At 39.8% G+C, this 12050-nt stretch overlaps 1 protein-coding gene across 1 annotated transcript in view; it reads right to left on the reverse strand.

Annotated features, from left to right (window-relative positions):
• emx3 (empty spiracles homeobox 3) overlaps positions 1-12050 on the reverse strand; it is a 27679-nt gene that overhangs the window by 11078 nt on the left and 4551 nt on the right. Inside the window, exon 2 of the mRNA XM_048603773.1 lies at positions 3580-3764. Coding sequence (XP_048459730.1) covers positions 3580-3764 — 185 coding nt within the window. The remainder of the gene's footprint in view (positions 1-3579; positions 3765-12050) is intronic.

Genomic DNA, 12050 nt, shown 5'->3' on the forward strand with positions numbered 1-12050 from the left:
CAATGTATTTATATGTGTGTTTAAGGGTCTGTGTGTGACAATGTATTTATATGTGTGTTTAAGGGTCTGTGTGTGACAATGTATTTATATGTGTGTTTAAGGGTCTGTGTGTCAACGTATTTATATGTGTGTTTAAGTGTCTGTGTGTGTCGACGTATTTATATGTGTGTTTAAGGGTCTGTGTGTGCCAATGTATTTATATGTGTATGTGTGTGCCTCAGATCAACCACGAACTTATCGAACGGCAGGGCAGATTCGTTGGGGCCAATAGTCCAGTTCCGCTTCTACATTTTATAGTCTGTACGTCTCAATCCGTATATTTCCACACTTCTCTCCAGGCGCCTCCCTCTTTGTATCGCTGTCCATGGGAATCGTTTTGTTTTTGTACGTGAGAGAAAGACTTTTCGGAAACCTCTCTACACGGCCAATTTCCATGTGGACGAATTAACAACAAAAAGGAGCCGCTTGTACTCCATTTGATTCATATTTTCTTGCTAACCTGAACAGATCATCCTCCCAATCCAGACCCTTGCAGCATTTTAGTTTTATTTGCCCCCAGTAAAGGTCTCCTTGGAAGTGCAGTCAAAGCAGTGTACTTGGAGTTGATTAGTATTTGCACAGAACCTTATGTCTCATTATCTTGTCTTCCCGTTTGGTTTCTGAGTTACCTTCTCGCTCACAAGAACTGGTTAAAATCAATTTACTTCATTTTCACAAGGTGCTTGGCGTTTATCTTAATCACGGATCTGAAATCGGAAAGCTACGATGAATAGTGGGAGTTGTGTCCATGAATTTACGAAAGGAGCCGACAACAATTTAAACAAATCGCCGAGAAAAAAGGTGAAGATTGTTTTGATGCACGGCCTCCTCGCTTTATCTATTCCACCCTGGGAGATGAATACAATGTGTGTGTCTGTGTGTGTGTGTAGGTGTGGCTGTATGTCTGTATCTGTGTGTCTGTATGTGTGTAGGTGTGTTTGTGTGTGTGTGTGTGTAGGTGCGCCTGTGCCTGTGTGTAGGTGGGTGGGTGTGGTGTGGATGTGTACGTGTGTGTGTGTGGGTGGGGGTGGTGTGTCTGTGAGTTTGTGCGTGTGTGTGTGTGTGTCTGGGTGTGGGTGTGTGTGGGGGTGGGGTGGTGTGTCTGTGAGTTTGTGTGTGTGGGTGGGTGTGTGTGTGGGGGGGTGGGGTGTGGTGGAGTGTGTGAGTTTGTGTGTGTATCGGAAATACATGGCCAAAGTCCTGCTTTCTATGTACTCACTAGTGCACAACCGTTCAAAAACAACATGAAAATATTTGCACGACTGACTTCAACACCCGTTCTGTTAGACAACACTAAATCTGATGGTGCCTTCTTTTAGAGGGTCAGGGTAATTTGCTGTGTTGATGTCCTGCTCTTTTTGTCAACAGAAGTTAATGGGTAAATAATTAAACGGAGAGAGAACATTGGCATCCAAATACTGAAGGGCCGTGCTTTCTATGTAGTTTTGTGCAGACACCTTTCACCGTGTGTGGGGATGTCGGTTTCAAGATAATAGCCTGAATCAACAACTACCGGGTCAGGATTTTTATCCAAGGTAGGAATAAATTACTGCAGATGCTGGAATCTGTGCTGAAAACAACAAATACTGGAGATCACAGCGGGTCAGACAGCATCCATGGAGAGAGAGCAAGCTAATGTTTCCAGTCTAGATCATCTAGACTCTGATGAAGAATCATCTAGACTCGAAACGTTAGCTTGCTGTCTCTCCACGAATGCTGTCTGACCCGCTGTGATTTCCAGCCTTTTTTTGTTTTCTTACTCAAGTTGATATTCCTAAACTCAGGGCCCACAGTAATGTTAATCGGCCCGTAGACCAGCTCATTTGACTTCCTTTAGCGGCAGAGTGAGGCGAAAATACATGACCACAATTCGATCAAATTACAGTTGTAGAATTATGTTGGAACGGTAGTTACCTATGTAAGCCAGTGTTTATATCTGACCACCTAGCTGTCACTATTAATGACCAATGTAGTACTCTCGTCTTCAATCATTTCACAAAATGAAGTCCCAACGGGTCGCACCACATTGTCCTAAGCAGGATACCAGGTGCAAATCAACGAATGTATTAGAACGGAATGAAATAAAACTTTCCCATCCGCTCCCTTTGTAGAAAACATATAAACTAAACATCTTATCGCGTAATGTGAAGACAACCCTCCTGATTACCCATGTTTACAGTGCTCAACACACTGAATATTCCAGCACGGCACTTCACTCAAGTACTGCAATGCTATATCCAATCTATTTACACATTAGCGCCTTCTGCAACTTATCCTCCTTTTGGATCATTTTATCACATTGCAGCTTTGATTCAGACCTTGTTGCGGAATCGCTGCTTAAATAGACTGAGGAGTACATTCTAACACATGGATTTGTTCATATGCAGTCTGTCCAGACGCCAAGCCAACTGATAAATACTGACACCACTTTTGTCAGGCATTTGTGGAATGCTAGGGGTCTAGGTCTAATTCTACCTGTTTAGAATATCCTCTCAGTATGTGTCCTCTAACATTCGGTCCTTAGTAGAAAAGAATAATTCAGGTATGTTGATTTTTGTTGTTGCAATGTTCTTATTTTGGAGCATGTGATCTCTTACATTAGTAAAATGTGATAGTTTCCATTTTACACCAGACTGGGTATGGGGATGGCACAATGATTCACATGAAATCTATGCTGCAGCAACACGCGCACATGGCGACAGAATGTTCCATTTATTACCGCTTGCATGTCATTTGTCTTTTATAGCGACACACTGTTCCCGAATAAACATGATACACCTTCCTTTCTCTAACTTTCAATCGAGTTGCCCTTCTGAGTACGAAGATGGTTTCTCTCTCCCTCTCTCTCACTCTGCGGGGAGATACAGCAGTCTTAACGATCCCAATAGTCCAAGTAATAAAGTGATAGAACAGAAAGCTAGCTGCCTGACATGTTGACAAACTGCTCTCAGGTTCAAAGACGCTTCTCTCTGCATGTTAGCTTTGTTTGTGTATCGCCCTCTCTTTCCTCCTGAACATCCCAACTGAATGGTCTGGGAATTCACAGAAATGTCCCTTGATTAAGCCGCGAGGAATCTCCCTGATGAGCGAATCACATTGAAATATCTGGATTAATTTTATTCGGCTGAATGTAACTTGATTAGTTTAAACAATAGCTGGTTTTAAACTGCCTGCAGACACCAGATTACTACCCCTATCCTCTCACCCAGAGAGAAAAAGCTTCACATTGTATTACAGCTGTTTAGTTTTGCGCAGAATTACACACCAGAAGGGGGGAATTCGGCCCATCGTGTCAGTGATCGCTCTCTGAGGGCATTACCCAATCAGGCACAGCTCCGTGCTCTTCTCCCGCGGCTCTGCCAAGTTTTCATTTCCAACTAAATACCCATTCCCTTGTGAGTGAGCTGGCAGAACTACTTCAGCTAAGTCATAAATCGCTGCATAAAAACATGATTCGCAAAGCCCCACCCCATATTTGTTCCTGCCAAAGTCTCGCATCTATCCAGCGCTCTGTGCAGCTGTCTATTTCAATATTCTTACCTGGGTTTCTGTGAGGCACAGGCTGTTGGCTAATTGTTTTCGCTCGGCTCCCACCACATAGTGGTTTTTCTCGAAGGCTCTCTCTAACCTCAGGAGCTGGGAAGGGGAGAAGGCCGTTCGGATCCGTTTTGGTTTTCTGGTGAACGGGCCGTGCAGGAGTAAGCCCTCAGCTCCCCCTTCACTACCTGGGAACAAACAAACAAAAAGCAACCAGGATAAAAATGCGTTAAGAGGAATTCGTTTCCAATCACTACTCCATGACTCCAGTGTCTTTATTTTAACCTTGCTTCTAAAGAATATTGTGATCTATCCCCATAAGTGGTTGCAATTGCACACAGACTGCTCTCACTACGCGTTAGCATACTGGGAACAGTACCGGAGCAAAAATCGTACTTTAGCCAATATGTTTTATTCCTGTGCCAATCTGCGTGCTTATTTAAATTCATCACCTCAAATTGTTCCACAGCCATCATTAATGTCAGACCTGTTCACATTAATACATCACCCCGGTGTTCTATATGGAAAAATAAAAATGTTCTTTTCAGATACGAACCCACTTTTGCCAGTGCTATGGATAATCACAACACTGAGTCTCTTTCGCGCAGTTACGCGAATATGATCCCAAATTCCCATGAGTCAACTCCTGCTCTTCACTCAATACTGCAGCACTGACTTAACTCGTCCACGTTATACCTGATATCAAAATGTAATAAACTTTTCTAAAAAAAACATTAACTTTATTAAGGAGGCAATATATTAAAGTTCCCACGTCGAAGCGACAGAAACAAACATGGCCCAACCAATTTCTTTTTGCGGCAAAACAATTAACATTAAATAGGAATGGATTTAAGACAGGACTAATTGTATAGTTATTAATATCTGAGCCGTTGCTGTGCGGGTATAAAAGTGTTATGTATTAGATATGCGCAGTGTAATTAAACACGATTACACTGCAATGTGCCAACAAAATTCACACTTAAAAGGAAAAGAAAAAGAACACTGGTATTGGCACAGTTCCCATTTAATCAACAACATCACCACCAGAGTGAGGAGGAGCAGAAACTGTTATCTTCTTTTGGGTCTAAACTTAATAAAAAGCCACACTCTCTTGTTTAGGGGTAATAGATGAGGCAAGGCTTCGAAGTTACGTGACAGTTTTTGAGTTCAGAACTATCTCCGTTAAAGTCATCAGGAAGCGGACGGTTGCATTTTGATCGTGATGACGGTACAGGGACAAACAATATCCTTGATTGGAGTCTGTTAGCTTTGATTTACGGTGTGCGGAAACTGCGGAGTTGTTTGACGCCATGATAAGGAAATAGGTTGTGTTCAACGGTTGAATTTGATTTCAGGTTTGGGGTTAAAGATTCGTTTAAAGTTTGGGCTTATAGAGTATTTTGCGTTTGAGGGTGGTTCTAGAGTCTGTGGTTGAGGAATGGTGCTAGAGTCTGTGGTCGGGGGTGGTTCTAGTGTCTGAGGTTGGGGAACGGTGCTAGAGTCTGTGGTTGGGGGTGGTTCTAGAGTCTGTGGTTGGGGAATGGTGCTAGAGTCTGTGGTTGGGGGTGGTTCTAGAGTCTGTGGTTGAAGATTGCTTCCAGCGTCTGTGGTTGGGGTTGGTTCCAGAATCCATGGTTGGGATTGGTTCTAGAGTCTGAGATTGGGGGTGGTTCTAGTGGCGGGGTTAGGCCTAGGGTTAGGGGTTGCTTGTAGGACTAAGATTGACTATTGTACACACCATAATCTCTGCTGTTAATGTTGCAATTATGTGATGGTTTCCCTGTAGAGTTATCATCTATACATTTTTGATCTATACACTAATTTGTAAATTATTATATAGAGCCACATTAAGTCCTCAACCGACACTTGCTTGATAGAGTACCTTTTCTAAAATGGCCTATCATAGACACCGATACGGTGTAAATAAAATCATGTGTAGCGCAAACTTTGATCTCGTCAGGGTGTTTTGTTTAAAAAAAAAGGATCCCTGGCCAGTCATTTATTCCTTACTCAATCAAACAGGAGGAAGTGCTGCTACTTCCAGGACAACTATAAATCTACCAATGGAATCACATCATGGATGCATACACCTTTCAATTTTATATTTTATTCTAGATATCGGATGGATGAATAGCAATTTCTGAATAATTAAAGCATGCTAACGAAATACTGGAAAGGTGTGCTAGTTACTATTTCCGAGACTTCAATTTGCCCGGTAGCAAGATGATTACAGTCGATGGCGGCCGTCAGACTTCAACCATACGCCTTTTAAAGCTTGCAACGCTTTCCCAGGATTGCCCTTCAGTGATCCAGCTGTACAGCGTGCGTTTCGAAGAAAAATGCGAGCAGTCCTCATTTCATCAGCCAGATTCTGGAGTTTTAGTCAATGGGGAAAGCGAGTTGGTGTTGTAGTGGTGGAGTACTGATTCCTGATTTTGAAAAGGATGATGGTGGGGGGGAATGCCTGGGTGACAGAGGGGAGTGGTGTTAATGCACTGATTAGCTGCTGGAGGCTAAAGTGAAGTTACACAGTTGAAGAAAGAGCACATGGTCATACGTGGTACTGCAAAATAACAGGACTGGACACCGGTAAACATAGATAAAGGTATGGTTATTGAAACCTATAGAAAGCACTACACTGACACAAATTAAGTGTTAGCAAGGATTCAAGAGTTTGAAAATTACAGTATATGTGTAATGATGAGAGAGGGCGATACTATACTGCAGGAGTAAACTTCCATAGGCCGAAAGATTCTGCCAGTTTCTTGTTGCCTTAAAGCTGCATTTAAACAGAAGTTGGAGTATAGAACAAAAGGTGGATGCTGAAATGCAAAATAAGTCATTCCTTAGCAGCAAGTAACTGTACTTTTGGTCAGGAGCTCAGGAGTTATATTAGCTACCATACTGTTCTGCGCCTTGTAGAATAGAACTATCATTGGACAGAGGGATTATGCACAGACTGATGATACAATAATGTAGAACTAGTTTTAACAGAACGTAGACAATTATGCTTATTTACTCACAATGTAGCATGTATTGTTTTCCAGATATTCTCCAGCCAGTCTGGAACAATACAGCCTAACCATGACCTTGTGTAATGTAGGCACCAACTAACAATTTGTGCATCACTAATAGCTGATGATGGAGAAGGAAAAATGGGCCAATCTACGAATGATCTGTAAGGGCAGGATAGCAGTGTTGTGGCTGAAGAATTATCATCTGGTCTCATGTTGAATGGGAAAACAGGTCAAAGTGAGATTCCTTCCAACACAGACTGATGTGGCATCTACCACATGGAAAAGTCATGTATCTCCTTCCATATTGCATTGAAAATTGTCTGGATAGTGTGGGAGGATGCAATATGCAGACACATCTCTTGCCATGAATATGATAAGGAGTAATAACTGCCTGCACTATAAACTGCCATTGATCATGTGACATCTGCAGAGACCTTAATTATACAAGATAAAAGCAGTTTAGAAGCACTTCCTATGCATATGTCTTTGAAGACTTTCATTGAAGACCAAAGCCTAAAATACAGTCATAACTTCTTTGAAGAATGGTCTCAGTCAAAAATTGGAGAGGAATATCAATGCTTCTGATGAGTAATTTAAAGTGACCTGTTTTGTTGGTATTAACAACAACAACAATATATAGTCTGGTTCAAGTAAGGGATGCCTTTGATATGTTTGGATGGTCAAACTCCAATGTTTGCTTATTTCCTTGATATGCTACTGTATAGAACTGAACTACATTTGTGACTATGTAAATATACAGTTTTTATGAATAAAGTATATTAATAAAATAAAACATAACAACAATCTTATAGTCCTGCATAAATAACTATAGCTCCATTTTCTAAAGATACTGAAATCACATTGACTCTAACAAAGGAAAGCACCATTTCTGATTCAGATGTTTCAGGGCTGGTTGTACAGACAAATGGAACATTTTCTGTATCTTTTAACTCTCAACAGTAGCTTTGCCCCACATAGTAAGCCTCCCCATCAACTATTTAAAATTAGGACACCTGTACAACCAGCATGGGAATGTCAGAGAACATAAAAGATAGGCACAAATAAACTATAATCATGTATACATGAAAAAAAATTGCTAAATTTTATGCATTATTTAACTGTGTCATAAAGAAGACATTCGATGCCTTAAAGGAAAAGTGTTGGCTGCTGAAGGATTTTTTGGGTGGAATGCAGAACTCCACTGTTGTTGGCCAAAAATTCCAGACAGCTGACCCTTCCTCAGATTAGTCTACGCTTCACTACATAGTTGACCTGCTCCAGAGCTATTTGCTGTAAACTCATTTCCTGGGCTAGTTTTCTCTGAATTTGGGAATTCTATGGCTCTTATGTTGAATGTACTCCTCTTCTATATTTTATAACACTGCAGTGTCATTTGCTTCTGGCAAATGCAGCATTTCTGTCAAATAAAAGAACACACTGTTTACCTTCCACTTCTGCCTTTGCTATTTGGCTATTCTCCTTAGTGAAGTCCAGTAACCACAGATCTAAGCTGCGGTAAAACACTCACCTCTCAACTTGTGTATAGAGACTTCGGAGTTCTGCATGCATTCATTGTTAATGAAACCAATAGAATGCTGACAGGCAAAAGTCAGCATTTTGGTTTCAATTCTTTTCTACTGTTGCCTAACACAGATCAGGGGAAATACAACTGTAGGAGCAATACTGAAGAGACAAATAACTGCGGCATATTTGCTTACTTTATATCATGTTTTGCTTACTTATTTTGCTGTGATTAATAAACAGTGCAGCATATTGCTTTTAGTATTCATCTAGTCATGGAAAGACAATGAGAGACTATCATTGTTTTTTTTAAAAAGCTAGAAATAAAGTCTATTTTTGTTGTTAACCATAAAACTGAACATTACCACTTAATCAAATAGAGAATGAAGCACCAACTATAAACCAACAATTATCTTGCCATGTTTCCAAATCATTCTTTTTCTCATTAATTTTCCACTCTCTTTTCTGTCCTCTCTTGACAATGTTAACATTTTATTAGATGTCATGCTCTTCAGTGTCTCACCCATGCAGTCATTATTCCTGTGTGATCTTTGAAGAGAATCTAAAGGTTTTTCAACTAAAGAAGACCATAACAGTGAAGCCCAGTTCTGTTACCACCTGATATCCGGTCACACAAACTTTAGGAAGGTGAATTTGATTAGTTCCCAGTTCTTAATCTAAGTAATGGTGTGGTGCTAAAGCTTATTCATCTCCAAGCACCTGATTTAGGTCAGGCAATGAGCAGGCCAAACTTGGGATCTTTCTGATTTGATGCAGAAGACATGAATAGTATGTAATATGTTGAAGAGAAGAATTAAAAAGAATGTGTGGACATTAAAATCAAGTTTCCATGTTGGCAGTACTTTGGAAAAAAAATCTGACTCTTATTTTGTGAAACTCTGTTTTGCATCAATTAAAGGAAAAGGAATGGTGGTGTGTTTTAAGTCTGATTCAAGCTATATGTTGGTTAATTGTATAGATGGTCCATAACAGTTTTCTTCGAAAAACTTGGCTGAAAAGAAGGCATAAACTTTTCATTTCTCCCTTGAGTGTATTTTGAATTTGTGTGCATAGTTTAGATTTTGTTGATTTTGAATCAGATATTTTGTGACAAAAGTTTTCGGACAAGCCAGGATTGAATCCAAATGCTGGGCTCATTAACTATTATGATCTTGTACTGATGTGAATTTTATATTAAGTGACTATTGCTGTACTTAGGTTTTTATTTGCTCTGGATTACAGAGTAAGTGGTTGTGTATAAGAGATGACTATTCAGTGAAGGTAGACAGGTGAATTTGTTCTGCCATAATTGACACCTTGATTCCTGTTTACAAACAGAACGAATACCTGTGCCACAGTTAACTAAACAGCCCTCATTACGTTCCATTCGAATTCCCTGCTTTAAAATTCCCCATGGTGGAAACTTTTATTTTAAACTTGTAGTTTAGGATGGTACTGTTCCTTAAATGTCCTCACAATCCCTGGAGTTGTGGCTAAGTAGTTACTCCTTAAATGAACACACTATTCCATAAAGATGCATTATTTCTTCATTGAAACATCGATCCCAGGAGCAGAACATTTTCCTCAATTGGGCTACCAATTCAAAAGAAGAGTAGCTATTCCTCAATTGAGCCACCAATTTTTTTAAGAAGTGGTTCTTCCTTAAACAGATTCCAGATTCTCTGTCTGGGTAGTGCCTTGGCATGCATTCTATTACAGAGCTGCAGCTTCAGGAAAATTATCAAGGGAGAAACTCAAAACAGTCAACAAAACCGTATTTTACTATAAAGCATCTCAGCGCTTTCAGAAACATAAAAGGATACACTTCAGAAGGAGCTTATTCAGCAATCCCTGTCAACACTGGCGATTGACTAAAACAAACACACAGTTCTAATCTCTCCTTTTGGTTTTTCTTTTTTAAAAGTTTCCTATGAACAATAGTTGTGTATAGCGATGTTCTAATAATCGTCTACGTGAATACATTTCCATTAATTCCTTACCTCATTCTCTGATTGGCCATATTAAATGAATACCCCTGTGCCCTTCATTCCTAATCTGGGGGAAATGATAATTCACTCTATCGAAGCTTTCCATAATTTTTCAAAGGCCCAATTAATTCTACTCATAAATTCCTTCACCCCAAAGGATCGGTAGCGTATGTTGAATCACTGGTCATAGCTTTTAGTTCCTAGATATGTCATTGCACACAGTCCTGTAAATCAGCGCTATTGCCTTCTATAAATTAATAATATTTTGTGTTCTCTATCCTTATAACGCTCCATTTATTGTTTTCATTAGAAATATTTCCACAGTAACATTGTAAAAAACCAATTCCAATTAATCAGTTTGGGCATGTTATGACACACTTGCATAACAGTGGGATGCGAATCCAGACCTTCTGGCCCAGAGGTACAGACACTTCCACAGCACCACAAGATCCCTACTGGGGGTTAGATAATGTGATTCATCCTGTTGCATCTCAACTGATCAGCATATTATAATTTCACTGTTAGTGTGTAGACATTTTGAAACCATCGAGTCTCTCTATGTTAATATGTAAGATCCAGACTGAAGCAACCGTGGACGTAACTTTCAACAATTGTTAATGATACTCTAGTAAGAAAAGTTCCTTGAATGTCATCGTCATCTGCAAAACCTTTAAAAGACATTCTGATCTTTTAACAGAGAAAACAAATTAACAAAGGTTAAAAATAAACATCGAATGAAGTTGTAGGAAAAGTAATTTCCTAGAAGTGACTTTACAGTTGCATTTTTAAATGACTTAATGCCACCTTTGTATTATATTTACATTGCAAAAGTTCTTTCAAGAGTTACCACGTACTGTCATTTGCAGCCTATTTACATCAGTAAGTTCGTAGACGTTACTGTACGTGATCACACGCTGTCTGCCGGTAACAGAAGGTTAATCTATATTACTATATGGCCTACTAATGACCAAAGATTTGCTATAGTTACCGTACAGCCACGTATGCATTTAAAGACACAAAACCTGAGCAAGTCACATAAATAGAGATAACAAGGTGTAGAGCTGGATGAACACAGCAGACCAAGCAGCGTCATAGGAGCAGGAAGGCTGACATTTCGGGCCACATAAACTATCCTACGTGCTCCTAGTGCTACAAGGACTTTCTAACAGTCTGGTTTAACCAGCTACCCTACAAAAACAGTGAGCCAATCGATAATTTAAAAATGCTTCTCCTTCGATAAGACATCAGCAATTTGCATATTTTGCAAATGTAAAATATTTGTGTAAATAATAGGGTTAATGATGTAAGCAGCGCCCTTATTAAATATTAGCTGAAAATGATCTCTATGCTGTAACTTCCGATTAGTTTTCTCCGATGACAAGGGCACGCAACTGTTAAGTCATAAGACAGACTGCGTTCAGCAAATGTATATTCAGGAAATAAAGATTAACATTGGAGAATTATTTCGCCAAATAAGCATTACTCGGCAATAACAAATCTATAAAACAATAGGATTGTTTAATAAATATAAATATAAATTCAAGTTATGTCAGGCCAGAGGGTCTCACATGTAAAACAGCTGAGGAGGAGTTTCTTCTCGCAGAGGGGAGTGAATCTGTGGAAAAATATACAGCAAAGGGCTGTGGAGGCTGCATTATTAACACAGAACATAGAACATAAGAGTATATTCAAGAACATTAAACATATTCAAGGCTGAGAGGGAGAGATTTTTAATCAGCAAGGGACACAAAGTTACAGTGAAAAGGGCAGGAAAAAAGGGCAGTTGAGGATTATCAAATTAACTATAACCTTATTGGATGGTGGAGTAAACTGGACACACAATGCACTAAGATAACAAGGTGTAGAGCTGGATGAACACAGCAGGCCAAGCAGCATCGGAGGAGCAGGAAGGCTGACGTTTCGGGCCTAGACCTGAAGAAGGGTCTAG

Source organism: Rhincodon typus, chromosome 12 (assembly GCF_021869965.1).
Source record: "Rhincodon typus isolate 14 chromosome 12, sRhiTyp1.1, whole genome shotgun sequence".
In the NCBI taxonomy this organism is placed as follows: Eukaryota; Metazoa; Chordata; class Chondrichthyes; order Orectolobiformes; family Rhincodontidae; genus Rhincodon; species Rhincodon typus.